The sequence below is a fragment of the Thamnophis sirtalis genome, unplaced genomic scaffold (assembly GCF_051295495.1).
Source record: "Thamnophis sirtalis isolate CommonGarterSnake01/CBP01778 unplaced genomic scaffold, rThaSir2_p1.2 scaffold_15, whole genome shotgun sequence".
NCBI classification, from domain to species: domain Eukaryota; kingdom Metazoa; phylum Chordata; class Lepidosauria; order Squamata; family Natricidae; genus Thamnophis; species Thamnophis sirtalis.
Window position 1 is genome coordinate 15,263,986 of NW_028261395.1, and position 19,694 is coordinate 15,283,679.

The window sequence follows — 19,694 nt, forward strand, 5'->3', positions numbered from 1 at the left end:
AAACCTATAAAGGTCCATCCACTTATCCAATCAATTTGTCAGCTGTCCCACACAGGCTGTTGCTAGTTTTGCTCCTCAATAAATGGACTTTCTCTCCTAAGCAGCCAGCCTCCCTTTTATTTCCAGTGCCTTTTTCCCAGCTTGGAACTGGACCTGGATTTTTCTTCCTACACTGCAATGCTTAGAAAAGTGGAATGAAAGAGAAGAAAAGGGTGTCAGCAGGTAGATGGACTCAATTACGGCAACAATGGGAGCATCATTGGAAGACCTGGAAGATCAAGTTCTTCTTCCTGCCTTCTGAATTTTTTAAAAATATTAAAATTAAAATGGGAGGTGTGCCTAAGGTGGCCATCAGGGCATCCCTCCATTTTATGCTTTGCATGGTTACTAGATCAGCCCTTGTGGTCATGGTAAGGTCCTATTAGGCTAGGGAGACAGGGCTGGGACAGGAAGGTCCAGCCTCCCCTCCATTCACAAGGATACCAATTCAGGACCTTCCTCTTTGAAAGTGCAGCTGTCCCTTTGTGTTCTGTGTCTTCAGGGAAGCACAAGGCAGGGGCAAAGATGCCTGTGTGGTCCCAGCATCACCTGATCTGCAGGAAGCAGCTTCAACTCCACTTTGGAATCTCTTCTAAGTACAGAGAGCCCCAAACTCTCCCACATCCAGCCAGAGAGTCTTCTTTATTCCAAAACTGTTTGGCTGCTTGGCATCTGCTGCCCCTTTCATCTTGCCCCCAGTTGGTGGTCTGGCTGTGTTCACTGCTTTATCTCCACAGCTTTCAACGTCCCCCTTTCTCTTTTCTCCCCCTCTCCTCCCCTTCTTGCTCTAATCTGATGAAACACATAGGATTATCTCCGTCCCTCAGGGCCAGTCTCCATTTTGTTCCCTCACTGTCTGTCGGGGTGGGGGGATGGGGAATGGATAGAGAAGCATCAAGAGAAGGTATGGGGTGTTCCCTATCATTGACAAGGGGAGGACCATGTCCCCTTCTCTGATCTTGTTTGGTTGCCTTCCTCAGATTCATTCCCTGAAGAAAAGATCCCAAGGGGAAGTTGAAAACTCTCCCAAGGCTGTTCGGGTTTTCTCTCTGAGCATCTTTTAGCAAACTCCTTCTCAGATCTGGATGTGAAATCTTGAGGCGTGGAAGGAAGGTAAGAATCTTTGCAGAATATCTTTCATTCTCCCCTTACCATTGACAGAGACCTTACGTTAAAAGCTGATTTTGGGGAAAACAACAGAGGGGATTCTGTAAAATTAGAAAAGCAACAGAGGCAGAACAGGGAGGGGTCAAGGCAGGAAGCCTGATAAAACAACTGGAGCAATTATCCAGTTTTATTCTAGAGAAAGAAAGAGAATTGCTACAAAAGAAACCCAATCAGTCCTTCTGAAAACGTGCTTCTTTTTTTCTTGTGATTCCCCCCCCCCCTCTGCTCCTGGAGGATTTCTAAAAAAGCCTTTGCCCAGGCTGTCTATTGCATATGATCCTCCAGTCCTTCTAACTGATGGGATAGAAAAATAAAAATAGACGGCTGTTTGGAGGGAAAGGGAAGATATACTTGTCATACTCTCCACTTGGTTCAAACTCCAGATTAAGATAGAAAACAGGTTCTAAAATTGGAGTTGGTGACTTCTAGAACTGGGCTTGAAGTCTCTGCATCTCCTATGGATTTTTGAGTTTCTAGTCTCTGCTTGAAAGTTTTAGAGATGTAGACAGGAGGTTCTTGTTCCCCACTGAAATACAGGGAGGAAGAAAATGAATGTTACTGCTTTTCCATGGTCTATATTGCATCTTCTCAATGACTGATCTATTGACTATGATATTCTGCAAGTAACTCAGTTCTGTAATTATCTGAAAGAAAGCCAGCTACTTCTGCTTTCTATTAATCCTTAGTTATAGGCATAAAAATGAGAGATGGGTCCTTTCTTAACTGAGATGACAGCCCTGGTGGGTAAAAATATTTTTATAGATGTACACAAGAGATGATTCATTTAAAGTTGGTCAAATTAAACAGATTTGAAACACCAGAAAATTAGACAGATCTATTGGCTGACACATGTAAGGTCATTTCTTTCTTTCTCCATCAGGAAAACATATTGACAAATGGATCTTCATTGATCAGAGTTTGTATTCCTTTCCTTTTAACTGGGCCTGTTCAACGGTGGCATGAAATATGAATCTGCAGATGGAACATATCTGCCTGTACAGATAAAATAATGTGCACAAAGGGATTATAATAATGTTATAGTGGTTGCTGCAGTTACAAACCATAGGATTACTCCTGTAGAAAATGGAAAGCTCAGATCTGAGATAAAAGAAATACCAGGCCATTTATGCAAAATTAAATAAAAAAAGAAAGGGAGCACACTAGATTTGAATGCTAGGTAATGTGACAGGTCTTAGCAACATATAAGGGAGGTTTTTGAAAAACAAAACATGGGAAGTTTTTCCACTGAATTTCGTGTCTCTTTTATGCAATGCAGATCATGTCAAAAATTAAAGAGGATGTAAGAGGATGTAAGCAAGAACTTGTAGAATCAAACAGCAGACATATTCAGGAGTGGCATCTTTCTTTGCTTGGAGACCAAGTTGATTGTCTTTATCTGGTGTCTTGAGACTGTAAGAGAACATTGGGGAATACCTGGGCCTTGCTGCCCCCCCCTTTTTTTTTTTTGCAAATTTTCAGAAACCCTGTCAGGATAAAAGAGAAGGGACTAACAACCATCTTTTTAAAGGGATCTTTTCATTTTTGTGTATGCGGTTGGGTTTCTTTCTTTTTCTTTTTTAATTCCAGGACTTTTTTTGGGGAGGGGGTGGTAATTAGTTTTGCAAAAGAGATTTAAAAAGCTGGATTTAAAAGAGGACTCTCAAAGCATTAATAGCTGTGCTGGATTTCATTCAAGGCAGATACATGTAGTTGTTAAACTTTAAGAACTTAATGGAATGTATTGCTGCTCAGACTATACAGAGACCAAGTAAGTAAATAAGTAAGTAAGGGGAGGGAGGGGGAGAGGGGGAGAGAAAGGAAGGAAGTTCAAGGGATGGAGGGAGGGAGGGAGGGAAGGAAGGAAGGAAGGAAGGAAGGAAGGAAGGAAGGAAGGAAGGAAGGAAGGAAGGAAGGAAGGAAGGAAGGAAGGCTGAACCATAAACTCTGCACTCGTTGGAAGCTGGTAGAAAGACAAAACACTTGAAATGTTAGGCACCATGACAAATGCACAGCCTCCCTCTTCTCCAGAGGTTCCTGTAATGTACTCCTGAAGGGATTGCCATGTTGGCAAGCCAGCTTTTAGATTTGCCCTGCTGCTCTTCTAGCAACAGCTTGGAAAGCAGAGAGCAAGCACATGAAACCCTAACTCTCTGCCATGGTGTTCTACCTCCTTGGTTTCCTTTGTGTTGTTGCAATTGTTGTTGTTGTCTATGGGGATTCACAATCACCCAGGTCATCACAACTGGGCTTTCTTGGTTTTTTCCTTGAAAATGTTTTGCTTCTCATCCAAGAAAAGCACTTTTTGGACACATATTATCATTGCTCTGCTTTCTAAGACCTGGATTTCTGCTCTTAGGATTAAGGAGGCTAAGAAAAACCTATATTTGACCACCAATCATTCTATCATCTGTCTGCCATTTCTCCCTCCCTCTCTTTCCTGCCTCCCTCCCTCCTATCTATCTATCTATCTATCTATCTATCTATCTATCTATCTATCTATCTATCTATCTATCTATCTATCTATCTATCTATCTATCTATCTATCTATCTATCTATCTATCTATCTTGGGAGCAGTACACAAGACCCCCTCTAAGCAGGAAGGTCTTTTGAGAAGCTCTTTTCCTTTTTTAGAGATTTTCATCTAGTTTGGCATTTGAGACCTACAGTTTTTACAGTGTTTTGTCTTTAGTCTTCAGAAACCTAGATGTGCATTCAAGCTCCCCAAATAAAGGAAGCCCCAGGAGAGCCCAGCTGCAAGAAAGAGCACTGTAAACATGCTTTGAAAGCACTATTGGTTTAAATGCTGTTCAAATGCCTCATGCTCTGAAAACTATAGCTCAGGTATTAGATGTTGTGCAATGCAAGGAGAGGAATCCATTGCCCAAATCAAAGCAAGCACTCCAGCATCTGAGTTGACAGCTAATCTTGTCTTTTCCTCCTCCAGCGCTGCCACTGGCCATGGCAAACCAAGACCATCAGCCCCACAACTGCTCCCTGGGGGAAACCTTGAACTTTCTCTACCTGAATAATCTGAATGTCAACTGCCACCCTCTGCCAAAGAGCTCCACAAACCTAGAAGGCAACAGGCAAGGAAGTTTTGAAGAAAGCCAGAGCCACAGACGGGACCTCCCCAAAAGCCTCAGTGGTTCTGTTTGCCAAACCCAGGAGACAGGGACCACCACTGGGAGAGTTCTTGGCAGCTTCTCCCCACAAGACCATGTGCCACGTTCCATCAGAAACAGCAGCCGCTTCTTCAGTGTTGACCAGTCCCCAACATCAGAAGAAGGGATGATGTATCCTAGAACATACCTCCAGGGAGGTCCTGTTGAGAAGTTAACTCCAGCCTCTGGGGCCAACCTCCAACATCAATGGACAATGGAGGGTCCGGGAGTTGCAGTCCGGAGGAGCCTCTCCGATCTCACCTGTAGCTGCAAGCAACCGAGTCCCACCTTTCACATGGAGTCTAGTGCCACATCCCCAGCGGTATGTTCACACAGTAGTAACTTTGCTTTGGTGAACAGACTGATGATTGAAGGATTGAGATATGGAGCGGACCCTCGTGAAAACAGCCCAGATTTGCAAAGCCATAGGATGCAGAGTTCATGTTTGTCAAGAGACCACAACATTGTACCTGCTAATGTCTTTCACCAAGATGCTTCATCACACAATGTTGCTATTTTTACAGACTCCGAAGCATATAACACAAATGTCCTTGCTTCAAGTCTTGCTACTGTCTCCAATCGGTCAATGCTTGCCCACAGCAGAATAGGACACAGCAGCTTTTCAACTGGCACTTGCCCACCTGGAATGGTGACCATTCCTAATGGCATTCCTCTGCCCTGCAGCAGAAGCCACATGTCTTCTGCAAAGGAAGAAGGCACCATTCCTGCCTACTGCCATTCCTTACCAATACCTTCTCTCCAGTTTACCCCTAGGCCAGTATGCCCAGTTAATGAACTGGGCGAAGAACAAGGCAACCCTGAGGGTTGTTCATCTTTGCTTGCTACTGAAGTCTCCTCTGTGAATGGGTCAAGTCTGGAAGCCAACCGCATCCTGGGATGCTGTGGGGCCCATGGGGAGCGGGTGCTGCCTCCTCAGTCTTATGGACGAGCCAGCAAGGGTCAGGAGGAAATGAAGACCGTGTATGTGGTATGGAACAGCCAACAAGAGGGGGTTCAGACGGTCATGAAGACCAAAGACATGTGGACCATGACCTCTAGGAATGATCTCACCCAGGGATTCCAGTCTCCGCTGGACTACAGAGATGCCGAAGTGCAAACTTTCGCAGGAAAGGAATGCAAGTCCGTGGCAACCAGCCCATCTGTTCTGGCAGAAGGCCAGCCTCATGTCTTCCCAGAGGTGAACCTGAAGCCAGAGGCTGAGGGTGAGAAGTCTCCCGTGCGAGATGTCAGGTGGGACGATGAAGGCATGACCTGGGAAGTCTATGGGGCAGCGGTTGATCCCGAGGAGCTTGGGCTGGCCATCCAGAAGCACCTGGAGATCCAGATAGAACAATTCCAAACGGAACCTGAGGAGCTCTGCACAAGGGCCTCTGAGAAACAGCCCGCCAAAGAGGAGAAGCGAATCTCCTTTGGCATGGTGATGCACTGTCTGCGAAACCCAGCCTGCTGTGCACGGTCCAACATGGCGGTGGAGTGAAGTCCACCTAAAGACCATTCTTCCCAAACTGCCAACGAATATTGATTCTTCAAGTGGATCAAGGGCACCCCAAAAGTGAAGCTTTGGGGAGGCCACTTGATGCCCTGGGACTTTCACAACCCTGCTTGTACAGGACAGGCCTCCAAAGAAAGAGGGGGATGGAACCATCGCCACTTCCTTCTCTGCAGGCTCTCTTGAAGCAAACCCACACCTACCCTATCTGTTCCTTCTCTCCTCTCTAAGGAAGTGGGGACAGGTGCAATGGGGCCTGCTGTTGGTCAGCCTCATCATGCTCTCTAAAGACCCTGAATGGGCTGGTATACTTCCTGCAACATTGGCAGGGAAGGGAAGGCCACATGACCATCCTTCTTGGCTTCTCCTATCTCAGTTGCCCACTGTTTCTCCTGTGCAGCACAGCATGTCCTCTTGCAGCAGAGCTGGCCATCACAGGAATCTCCTCGACCCATCAAAGATGCTTTCTCAAAGGACAGCCTAGGAGCCCTAGGAACCACAGAGGAAGCAAACTCTTCATTTCACCCTGCAGAGAGGACAAAAATGTGGCATGATCTTGGTGCATTTGATGGGGAAGAGCATTCCACATGCACTCTTTCCTCAGCTTAGTAAGGATTTCTGCTCCTACCACGTATTGGGGTAGTTTCCTTCATTTTTGGTTTTTTTGAAGGACTGAAACACCCTTCTTCCATCTGGATTAGTAGTCTGAGTCTTCACATACTTCTTATTGTGTCTGTTGTATGTCAGTGTGAACTTGGGTTCTAAATGTGATAATACAGCAAACAAACCCCTGTTTTTGCCTCCAGCAGCAGACCAGAAAGTTAAAAATTCATGAAGAATATTGTTGCCTTCTCTTTTTCTACCTGCACCTGGTCATCTTGATTAGCTCAAAAAAGTAGGAATATGACATTATTCCTCCTTCTCTGAAGCAAAAACTGTGTAGTTTCCTTTGTGTTTTATCTTTGAGGAAAACTGAACCGAAGACTTCTTTTATTAATTAAGCGAATGACTGATAACTGCTTGAGTGTATCACAAGAATCCTCTCTATGGTTATTAGAATCGGCTCCTCCTGTTAATGTGTGCATATTTCTACATTGATTGTGGCCTAGATTTTGTTCTGTCACAATGATATTTGTATCACTGAAATACTAGAGTGAATGCCATTTTATACTTTTCATACCAATACAAATAGCATGTAAACAATGTATTAAATAGGCAGAAGAACACTTCTTACAGACTAAGAGCCGAGGTGGCGCAGTGGTTAAATGCAGCACTGCAGGCTACTTCAGCTGACTGCAGTTCTGCAGTTCGGCTGTTCAAATCTCACCGGCTCAGGGTTGACTCACCCTTCCATCCTTCCAAGGTGGGTAAAATGAGGATTGTTGGGGGCAATATGCTGACTCTGTAAACCGCTTAGAGAGGGCTGAAAGCCCTATGAAGCGGTATATAAGTCTAACTGCTATTGCTATTGCTAATGCAGAATAAAGGAGTTGGAAGGGATTTTGGAGGTCTTCTAGTCCAACCCCCTACTCAAGCTGGAGGCTCTAGTCTACACCATTTTGGACAAATGGCTGTCCATTCTCTCCTTAAAAGCCTCCAGTGACGGAACATCCACAACTTCTGGAGGCAAGCAGTTCCACTGATTAATTGTTCTCACTGTCAGGAAATTTCTCCTTAGTTCTAATGTTGCTTCTCTCCTTGATTAGTTTCCATCGATTGTTTCTTGTCCTGCCATAGGTCGACACCCACCCCCCGCCCCTCTCTGTGTCTATGGAATTAAGAGGATCCATATTATAAATGTCTTTTTTTTCTAGGCTGAAGAAGTTGAAGTCCTTGCGTGGTTTTGTAGACATGATATTTTGAAAGAACATTCCTTGCAACTTCTTTTGTCCATGGGGACCAACACTCTTGAGGATAGCATTGCTTAGCGACACAATTAAGTAAAGAACAAACAGAGTTAGCAGAGGCCTGAATTGCTACTTTACAATGAATGCTTAACCTTAAGTTAACCTCCACCTGTTCTGAGATATAGCTACTTCTGCTTCCTGGCATAAAATGTAATTATCCTGTTGAACTGACATCTACAAAGCAGGCTGCAATTGTTGAGGAAGGACAAACAGACAGTGCATTCAATCACTTGCAGACTAAGACCAAGTCAGTAAAACAGATGCCTGCTTCTTCCACTATGAGTCCTGTCTTGTTGCAATGGGTTATCTTCAAGGGATGTTCCCATTTGGGTGTCTGTAGGAGGGACAGGGAGTGTCACATGAACCATGATGTCATTGGGCACCTGGCATCATGGGTATGATGACACGATGATGGCTACGATCATTGGGACGTGAGACAGATGCCTCTGTAGTCCAAGAGGGAGATCTTGCCCTGCAGGCATTGGGTAAGAGGTCCATACAAGGGCTAGAATAGCGCTTCTCAAATTTGACCACTTGAAAATGTGTGAACTTCAACTCCCAGAATTGGAGATGTATGGATTTCAATTCCCAGAAATGCTGGTTGGGGAATTCTGGGAGTTAAAAGTCCATTCATCTTCCAACTGCCAAGGTTGAGAAATGCTGAGTCAGAGATGACTCCTCTGGAGTCTTGTGGTTGGAAAGGGGCCACATCTGCATTGTTGAACCCAAGCAATCATTTCCCTTTCTCCCACAGGACGAGGGGTGGGATTTCTATGTGTGGCAGGAGAGAATGCGACCATGGGGGTAAGTCACCCACTCCCTTAACGTGCATGGCTGACCCAGACACAATTCTCGGTGGTAGGAACAGAATGGAGCTCTTATCAACTGGCTTTTAAATGGATGTGGAAAAGAAAACATTTCCATATCAGATGACTGCTATTAAACTAGAGCGAACTGAGAACTTGGTGATCCCTTCCTTAACCATCTCTTTGAGGAGGTTCTTCCCCATCTCTCAAGATGGGTTGGAAGCCTCAAGTCAGAACTGCAATTCATGCTTTCCTTCTTTCTTTTTTTAGTAGAAGGGGTTACTTTGAACAGAGGCTTCCTAACTCATTTTGATTTGTAGTCATCATAGCCCTCCTCATTCAAAGCTCTGTCTTTGCAAGTCCTTTTGACTTGGAATGAATGAATGAATGAATGAATGAATGAATGAATGAGGAAGGAAGGAAGGAAAAAGAGGCAGAAAGGAAGGAAAGGAGGGAGGGATGTGAGGAAGAAAGAGAGAAGAGGAAGAAAGGGAGGAGAAGGGAGGAAGAGATGGAGGAGAAATGGAGGAAGAAGGAAATAAATTATATCCTCTCAGCTTCCATTGTTGCTGCTGAAGAAACAGCGGACACACAAATGCATTGTGTGCTGCAGCAACACGAAGGTGACTTAACTGACCCAGAGAGGGGATGGCTGGTCAGATTCTGTGGGAATCAGGAGAATGGGAGCTTTTGGAGTAAAGTCCAACTGGGGGTGGGAACAAAACGTTTGGCCAAAAGCCTAAATGGATGGTTTGCCCCAACTCTGGATTGGCCATGAAGCAAACAAAAGAGAGGCTTAGTGGTTGAAGGAAAGAGATGGGGCTCCACAGAGTTATTCCCCCAAGTATCATCTTTAACTGCCTCGCTTGCTTTTAGTCTATTTCTTTTTCTTGTAATTGTCCTTATCTGCCCTGTTCTACTTCAATCTGTATTGATGAAAAAAATAGGCTGTCTTTGGCATGGAGACCCAAAGGGGCTTTTTTCCGAAGGACAAACTGACTATCTTGGTGTTTTCTTTGAAAACATTTCACTTCTCCTCCAAGAAGCTTGAGTTTGTTTTCAAAGAAAACACCAAGGAAGTCCGGTTGCCTTTTGGAAAAAGCACCTTTGGGACAACCGTGACCTGGATGACGGAGAGTCTCCCGAGACATTTGGCAGGGGAGAAGGGCTTTGAATGCTTAAAAGTCTGAGCGTTAGTGTTTTATCAGTTTGCCAATGGAAGAGCTGAGGGCTGTGATGGGTATTAAAACTGCCCTTAATATCAGCCTGATTTGGATATCTATACAGGTAATCCTCCACTTAGAACAGTTCATTTAGTGACTTTTTGAAATCACAATGGCACTTTAAAGAGTGACTTATGACCATTTTTCACATTTATGACTGTTGCAGCATCCCCATGGTCACGCAATCATTCAGATGCTTGGCAACTGGCCCAGATTTATGACAATTGCATTATCCCGGAGTCACATGATCCCCTTGTAGAAAATTAGCACCTACCCCTCTCCTAGAAGAATGAAATATTTTGGGAAATATAAAAAAAGGCAGAATATTATATTTCCCTAAAGGAGAAACATGTTCTTGGAAAGCAGCCTGCACCTCTCTTAATAGCCCTAGCAGGACTGGGCCAGCCTATTTACAAGACAAAAGACCTTCAGCTCCAGGGTGATGGGGTTAAGACATGACTCCTTGGGACATAATAGGATTAGCCCTCTACCCTCTAGCAGCAGAGCTCACCACAGGGCCCAACACGCCCCTTCATAGCATCACCTAGCAAGCTTCAACCAAGCCCTGGACTCAGACAGCCTACAAAGGTAGCAGTGACCCCCTACAACAACCAATAGAATACATTTCTTACACAGGAACAGGAAGCTCAAGGGCAAGGCCCAAGAGAGGGTATAAATAACCCTCACTCTCCACTCCATGTGGTCAGCTACCCAGGGCTTCAAACCCATGTGGTCCTGTTCATCATTCAACCCTCTTTCCAATCAGCCTCCATGTTTCCAGTGTCTCTTTCCCCGTTTGGAACGAAACTAGATGGATATTTTTTTCCAACACCCTTTTGCAACCTTCTGACAAGCAAAGTCAGTGGAAGCCACTTAACAACTGTTTCACTCACTGAACAGCTGCAGTGATTCACTTAAAACTCTGGCAGGAACTGTCGTAAAATGGGGCAAAACTCACTTAACAAAAGTCTCTCAGTAACAGAAATGTTGGGCTCAATTGTGGCTGATTTCCCAAAATCACACCAAGGATCAACTCCAAAGGAGACGGCAGAGTCCTAAGCCCCCGTTTCGGTGCTCTCCGATGCAATAATCCCATTGACTATGTGACCCAGCCAGATGTTATCTTCCCGATGATCGGATTCTCGGTGGATCACAGAGCCTGCGTCATCTTAAGTAACATTGGGGGGGGGGGGAAATGGCATGGATGGATGAAAAGAAGAAAGGTTAACGATGCTTTGGCTTTGACCAGAGACAAGAAAGACGAACAAGAAGAGGAAAAACTGTCTGGGATGGATTCCAGATCAGTTTGGAGGCTGATTGTTTAGCCAGGTAATCCACATGATGCTGTTAAAAACATGCATTTAATGACTCTGAGTTGAAAGTGGCCTGGCTAAGCGCCTTCTTGCTGGCTATGGGAAAGCTCTTTCCTGCCACCTAGTATCCACATAGTGCACAGCCCCTGAAATATTATTAAACCTTATTTAATGTTGCAGGGGCTTGTTTTAATCTGCAAAAGCAAAATTCCCACCGGCTGCATACATGGATTACGTACAAGAACAAGTGATGCTTGCAGTGTAACATAGCTGTGGAGTTAACTAAGGCTTGTTCTGTGGGCTCCCAAATTAAATACATGAAATTAAGACCATAGAATGGGGCTGGATTACAGCTCTCCCATTCACACAACATGCTAACCCATGTAAAGAATAATCAAATATGTAAAAAGAGGGTATTTTAACTTCCTATTATAAGCTGCTTGTGGGTCAAGAGTAGAGGTTTATCTGAGACTTAGTATCAAATGTTCTTTTCTGAAATTTCGATTAGGAAAAAGTTAAATTTGGTGGTTTACTAGTAGTAGGATTTAAAGATTTATTTTATTTTATTCCCCTTCCACGTATAGTCTAGAGCCCTGGGATTTCCTGGTGTGGGCTTATCCAAATATCAACCTAGTCTGATCATACTTGGATTTTTATGACATCAAGTCTTTCTCCTAGGCTAGGAAACTCTGTGATTTGAGGTTCACACATTTTAAAATTGCTAAAGTTCAGAAATACTGCTCTATTAAATGGTTGGGAGATCATGTGTCACACAATTTTACTACACTTTGGGTTAAAAGATTGGAATTGGAAAAAAATGGGTTCACTTCCATTCTCCAATTCTTCCAGGGAATTTGAAGCCTTCATGTTGCTGCTTAAATTGTCCTCATTCATCATCCGTTCCATTTTCCCTTGTAACTGTTTCCATAATCTCACTCATTGCACATTTGTGCGTTTGCATAGTTCCCCTAAAATTACTTATTTAGATATTGCTGCAAATCAGGATGGATCATTGAGTAGGGAGATGCATTCCAGATGAAACTGTACCTGGAATGAATGGCAAAACTGCAACACACACTAACCACATATTTGTGATCCTTTGCTACAAGGCTTTGGAAGCAGGAAAACAAGCACCATTTCTGCTTTGTTTTAGACCCTTTCCATCAATTCCCCACCACAGGTCTCTCCTGAAAACTGACTTTAGTTGTATAACTTTAAATTGTATTATCTTTGTTTAAAAAGCAGCCAGCAGAGGAAACGATCCCATTTATTTGCAGCTTATTTCTATTCCCCATGATTTGATTCTTGTAATATTCCCTCCAGGAATTCAAGATGGAATATTGTTGATAAAGCAAAAAGCTGAGGTTACAAAAAGAAAGTCCTTGAAACTGTGGCATTAAATGTAAAACTAGAGACTGACTTTTAAAAGCCACCTGGAATTCTGGTTGGAAATCACACCTGTGTGCAATGAAGAGGGAGGGAATGTACATGGAAAGGTGCTCCAGGCACAGATCCACTGCAGGTTAAAGAACATGCCAAATAGGCACAAAACAGTTTGCGATTGGACAGTTGTCAAGTTGTCTATGGCTGAAGCATCTGATGGCTCTTTTAAGCTTCATTGGCTGGCAAAGTCAACATCTATTCAGTTTAAAAGGACTCCCATTCATTGCTTTGAAAGAGCTTGGATGGCTTTCATTTAAATCTACTTCCTGGTTGGAATGAGGTGGGGGAGGGGAGGTTTTGCCAAAAGAGAAGCAGAGCAGGGGGCGAAAGCAGCTTCCTGGCCTCTCCTGCCTGCCTGGATCAGAGTTCCCACTCTTGTGTGGAGGCATCGAAGTTGAAATCGAATCAAATATCTTTTATTAGATCCTTTGAGCAGCCTTTGCAATCTAAAAATAATAGCGATTATGAGGATAGGATTACAGTTTTTTTTAAAATAAATAAATAAATATTATTTTATAATAATAAAATAGGGAGGGACAGTAACAGGATAGTAAAAAAAAGGAGGAGCAAAGTTAAAGCTGCTTTTGCTGATGCTAAATGCTACATCTGGGTAAAGGGAGGGGGGAAAGACACATTTCCTGGTGGTCTCCCATCCAAGCCCTATCCGCCCCCAACCCCTTTAGCTCTCCAAAGTGAGCCAAAAGCCGCCGCCCCCTTGAACCCCCCCCCCGCAAACTCTCCCCCCATGGAAGTGGCCGCTCCCCTATCATGGAAGCCCCCCACCCGCAACTCCCGTTTCTGCTAAGCGGAGACACTGCTTCCGCCCAACTCCTTGCTCGGCTTTGCCAGGCGCCACTGCGCATGTCTCCCGGAAGCCTCGCGAGACTACCGCGCAGCCTCCGTCGGGAATTCTCGCGAGGCTGGAGCGGAGAGGCCTCTTCCCCTTTCCTGGAGCCTCGGAGGGTCGCCGCTCTGATCGCCGCCCGACGGGTGAGTGGAACCCGGCCGTCTTGCGTGTTCCGGGCCCCCGGCCTCGCCCCCGCTTCCCCTCCCGCTAAGTCCGGGACACGCATGTCCCCATTATACGTAACTGCACGTGGGAAGGGCCGACACGTGTCACCGCCGCAAATTGGATCTCCCTCCTCTTCCCCTTTTCTCTGGAAAGGCCCCGGTGTGTGTGGGTGTGTGAAGTGGGGGACGGACCCCTGCGCCTTCGCCGACCCCTCCTTTGGGGAGACGTTCAATTAAATCCCAGAAAAGGGTCTGAAAAGGCGGGTTGGGGTAGAACTCGGGTGGCCCCCACGTGTCCGTCCGTCCAGGTTGCAATTCCTCCTTTCCACGGGAGCAGAGTAGAATGAGTATAGAATATAGAACAGAATCGAAAATACAGAAAAATATAATGCAGAACAGAATAGAAAATAGAATAGAATTACTTTATTGTCACTCTAAATGTGCATTAATCGGCATAGATTAAAATGAAACTTCGTTGCATGAAGCTCTCAAAGGGCCCCTACCTCCAACAGACGCTCCATGGCCTTGACAGAATGAATAAATACAAAATTATTCCTATACCCGCCTATCCTCTATGAGACGGAGAAACAGCACAGTCTAGTTCGGATGTAGACATAAATGCAGGCAGTTCTGGGTGGGAAAAGGGCGTTTTCTTTATGCATGTATTTGATTTTTTTGTGTGTGTGCTGCCTCGATTAACACGCTATGCTCTTTCTGGGGTTATCCCAGGTTGGGGTTGCATCCATGCCAATAAAGAAAGTGGAAAAAGAAGATGCTAAAATGGGCGTTTGGGGGTGGGGTGAGGGATCAGGATGCAGCAACTCTGCCTTGTCTTTTTCTGGCTTGCAAGTCCGGAAGCTAACTTGGGTTATCTTTTGGACCTGGGTTTTCTCCATCAGTCCCTGGCCTCTTTCACCAAAGACTGTGAAGTTCTCTTAGGCCTAAAGTGCTTGGAAGCTTTGCATTGATTCATATCCATTTCAAGAAAGGAAAGAATCATTTTGTGAACAGATTTTATTCTCTTGTTTTTTCACAAACTGGGGCTTATATGGTCCAGGGTCTCCTGCTTGATCAGGGAGTTGGACTAGAAGACCTTAAAGGTTAAGGTAGAATAACAACTATGCCTCTTAGAGCTAGAAGAGAAGGCGACATGTATGTTTCTCTGTTTGAATTTATTTTGATAATAAATAATAGACATGACTGAAAAACTTCAGCCTTCTTTTGGACTGCAAGGGCAAACAGTATAATTCAACACATAATTGATGTGAAATGTTTACAGAGACTTGTTTTGGAGAATAACCTTCAGTTTTATGGGTAATTCTGGAGGCTTTAGTTACATTTTTTATTTATTCACTTGATATTTTTCTCCCTTGTGTGCAGGATTAAAAGGGGTCAAAATAGAATAAGTCTGTTTTGACTTTGGCCTCTGAATAGAGGCTTAAGAGTCATAAAGTCAGCCACTTGATGGTCCTGTAAGAACATAATTGTGTGTTTATGTGGTCAAGGTGCTTTCTAGACTTTATTTGTTTTGAAGGTTGCTGTTTCTTCTTCTTATTTTTAAAGTTGAAGAGCCACAAAGAGGATTATGCATGATGTTGTTATGACTCCCATTTTCCATCTTGGCTTGGTTTCCTGCTAATGTTCCCTCCTTAATTGTTTTCCCAGTAATTAAGATTTCACTTTTCATTAGTATGGAAATTCTGCTCCTTTTACTGTTTTGTTATGTTTACCTATGTGCCAAGGGTGATATATAAATGCCAAGGGCATTTACACAGACACACACACACACACACAGACACACACTTTTCACTTTTCATTAGTATGGAAATTCTGTTCCTTTTACTGTTTTGTTAGTGGAGCACTCAATTTGCACATTTCTCCTTAGGGAATACAAATAGTCACATTAAACCTCAAAAGAACAGTAGGCAAGCTAGGATCCTGGATTCCCGAAAATCTGTTTCCTGACAGACCTAGATTGCAAGAAGGTTTGAAAAACATTGGAAAACCAATCTCATTCCCCCCTCCTTTTTCCCTTCAAGCAAAAAGTGATTGCCTGAGTCCCTGTACCACAGGCAAGCTTTCAAAATATTAAATTGTGCTTGCTATGCTTCCAGATTCAAGGCCCATTCCTAATTAGCCACAGTGCTAATCGGATTAACCAGTTTTATATCTCTCCATAATCTATGAGGTAGGATAATGGAGCTGAATATGAAAAGTTGCACAGGAATAAGTGTTTAAATTTACAATAATGTAATGGAAATTTAGGTTTGCTAAATTGCAAACATGTAATGGTGCAATTTTGTATGATTGCCAGTTCCTTCTTTTAAAGCAATTTTGTGCTTTGATGAAAAAGGGTGTAACTGCATCAGTATGTCAGGTTCTCAGACGTAACACACTGATTAACCAGAAAAGTGCTGCCGAAATAAAAGTGGTGCTTTTTTTGAAACTTTATTTTAATATGGTGGATTTTCAGCAGCAAAAATGCAGTCTTGCAAAAGCTGAAGTTCCTCTTTTGTAGGCTATTATAAGCCACAAAACAGTTCTTGTGGGGGGGAAAGTGTGCAGAGAGGCCTTTTAAAAATATTTTTGTTCCCTTCTCTGACTTTTCAGGTGTCAGATATGAGATTTAAGAAGCTGGAAATTTACTGGTGTTAAAATAGTTTGAGGATTTTTTTTTTCCAAATAAAGCCATTTTGCTCTCTGCATGACAACTATAAGCGTTTCCTACAGGGTCTTTGGTTGCACTTTTTATTAGTCAGCTGACATCATCCTCATTCAGGGTGGTCAAATTCCAAATATAATTGACAAGCATCAATTATATATTAAATGACTCTTGGGAACAATCAATTTTACACTTACCAGTATGCAGATTACAAAAAGTGTTTTATGTTTACCTATGTGTCAAGGGTGATATATAAATGCCAAGGGCATTTATATATACACACACAAACACACAAACACACATGATAATCTTCAACTTACGACCACAATTGAGGGCAACATTTCTGTTGCCAAGCGAGATGGTTGTTCAGTGTTTTTTTACCTTTCTTGCCACATTTGTTAAGTGAATCATGGCAGTTGTTCAGTTAGTGACATAGTTGTTAAGTGAACCTGGCTTCCCCATTAACTTTGCTTGTCAGAAGGTTGCAAAAGGGGATCACATGACCCCAGGACACTGCGACCGACATAAATATGAGTCAGTTGCCAAGTGTCTGAATTTTGATCACATGACCATGGGGATGCTGAAACAGTCATAAGTAAATAAAATAGCTGTGAGTCATTTTTTCCAGTGCTGTTGTAACTTCGAATGGTCACTAAATGAACTGTTGTAAGTTGAGGACTACCTTAAGTGTCTAGTAGTGTTGAAAAGGTAGCAGGCCTCTTATTTGCATAGGTATAAATCTCTGACTGAGATGAAATTTAGTGGAAGTGGAAGAAATTAGAAATTTCTAAAGTTAATACATACCATTTTCCAGAAAAGCAGCTGCGAACAAGATTTTCCTGCTGAAAAATAGAAGCAGCAAATATGCCACACTCCCCCCCTCCTCCTCCCTTGGATTGCTGCTTGTGAATAGATACACCACTTAATGAATGAATGAGTTTTCCTTAAGTGGATGGATTTAAGACAGGCCATTTCAGCCAACCACAGCATTTCACAAGGCACATAACTGTTTACCAAGTAAATATGGAACAAGCATTAATCCCTTTGTGCCTTTCTGTTTTTGGATTAAGCAAAAGATGAAAATCACCCCCCCTGTGCAATGAAGCACAGGGGGTGAATTGTAGCGGCTTGTGGTTTTGGGGTGGTGCCTAGCCTGGCCTCTGCAGACCAAACAAAAATCCAGAATGAGCCCTATGAACATCTGGAGGAAGTAAGGAAAATTGCCAGGCCAGCATCTTCACAACAATCCTGCTAGGCTTGGGAAGTTTGGGAGATGGCCTCAGCAAATCATCATCATCGTCATCATCATCATTAATATAAAAACAACAAAAACAAAGGCAGAATATAAGGAAAAACAGCTGGATATCAGATTAAATAGATGGAAAACCAAAGCTTTGCATGGACAGCACTTGAAAAACATTGAAGGAAAATGTGATGACAACCTTACATGGACATGGCTTAAGATGGGAACCACCAAGAAAGAAATGGGAGATTTAATACTGGCTGCTCAAGAACAAGCACTACATATTAATGCCATGAAAGCGAACATACAAAAATCCACTGACAATCCTAACTGCTGACTTTGCAACAACAAAGTCTAAACTGTTTCACATTTAATATGTGAGTGCAGCAAAATCTCGCAAACTGAGTACAAAGCTAGATACTACTGAGTTGCTAAATTAGTCCACTGGTGATTATGGAAAAAAAAACACCCTACCTGTATCCGAAAAGTCATGGGAACATAAAGTGGAAAAGGTTCCAAAAATGAGATGGTGGAGACTTTCAAATACAGACGGATCGTCATTTGGAACATAACAAATTCGAAGAAAATGAAGTAGAATAAATCACAAAATATTGCGACCTGGCCATCGAAACTACACGGTTATGGATAAAACATGTAACAGTGATACCCATTGTCATCGGGGCACTTGATACCATGTCCAAGAATTTTACAAAACACATCAAGAAATTGCAGCTTCCTGCAATAACACCAGCAGAACTGCAAAAAACTACGCCGCAAAAATACTGCAAAAAAAAAAATATATTTTAAAAAGATATTTGGTTGTTACCTAGGATGCTGGCGGCAACCTGTAACAACCATTGGCACTAGTCAGTGGTATTTATGGCACATTTTTAAATGTTCAGTTGACTGAGTTTCATCTTTAATGAATAAAAAAGAATAATACAATAATTCCATAAATGTTCCATGTTTGATCTGAAAATCCCAGTATTTTGTAATTTAAAAAAATATTTGCAATTTTCTTAATGTTTAAATTGATTAACTAATTTAATCTAAACATTTTTTAAAAAAAAATACAAATACTGAATTTGCAGATCAATCTTGTTCTTATGAAGAAAATAAAAGAAAAAGAAATCTGGTTTTATACAGGCTGGATCCTTGGAGCAATAACTAAAGGGCTCCCTTAATAATTGGAAAGTTTGAATTTATTGGACCTCATTACACCAATTTTACAAAAAAAAAAAAGGTTTTCCTTGGAACCTCCTATATCCTTAGATTCTATCTTAAGAATTCTTAAGTCCTTAGGACTTTAATTATTAAGTTTTTGCCAGTCTTAAGTTGTGAATCTAATTGCAGATGATTCAATAATAATAACAGAATCAGAGTGGATAAAAATTGATGATTTTTTTAAAATTGGATTTTTAAATTTTAAATTGGATTTTTTTGATTTTTATCAAATTTATTTTAATAAACAGCTTTTGGAATAAAAAATCTATCAAAAGATAGTTTTCTATTTAAGATATATTAATAATTTAGTTTATTGAGCATGAAATGGAGCTTAGTTATGTAGCATGAGGCTATATATTCTGCAATATTTACATTTTTGATAAACCCATTCAATGAATCCAAGCTCTTCAAGCTGAGATAACATGCACTGCATTGATGCATTCATACAATTTCACGGTAACCATGAGATAAATCATAAAGTTTATCCTTTATCCCACTGTTTTGCAAATCTATGTACACCACAAACTGTATGATTGTTGGAAGAGAAATGCATCTGTACCACCAGGCTCTAAGTGTGAGGAGGAAGGACAAGCAATAAAAATGAAAGTGAAACCTTCTAAACAGCTTATAAATATAATATTAAAGAGCGCCTGTCATTTCAGAGCCATCCTGGCTGTTCCTGTTAGTGGACATCCACTCAGCTGCTGCCTGCCATGTCCCTCATCTTGTTGTGTCCCTGCCGCATCATCAGCCGTCCTATTAAAGTGAATGGGATGATCAGTGAGTCAACAGCGGGTCAGAGGAGGAGCTGCTGTGGGACAGAGATTGTATTGTATTGTATTGTATTTAGTTTATTTATATGCTGCCCTTCTCCAGGAGGGACTCAGGGCGGCGAACAACTCAGGGGGGAAAGGGAACATAAACAACAGTACACATAATTAAAATACACGAAAATCACACAGCCATACCAGTCAAGAGGGGAGG

The 19,694-nt window shown here is 42.6% G+C and overlaps 1 protein-coding gene across 1 annotated transcript; it reads left to right on the forward strand.

Moving 5' to 3' along the window:
• Positions 1–1,014: 1,014 nt before the first annotated feature.
• Positions 1,015–6,740, forward strand: LOC106545998 (GRIN2-like protein). The gene is made up of 2 exons (XM_014062754.2): positions 1,015–1,152; positions 4,152–6,740. The coding sequence occupies exon 2, from the start codon at positions 4,166–4,168 to the stop codon at positions 5,864–5,866; it is 1,701 nt and encodes a 566-aa protein (XP_013918229.2). The 5' UTR covers positions 1,015–1,152; positions 4,152–4,165; the 3' UTR covers positions 5,867–6,740.
• Positions 6,741–19,694: the final 12,954 nt, after the last annotated feature.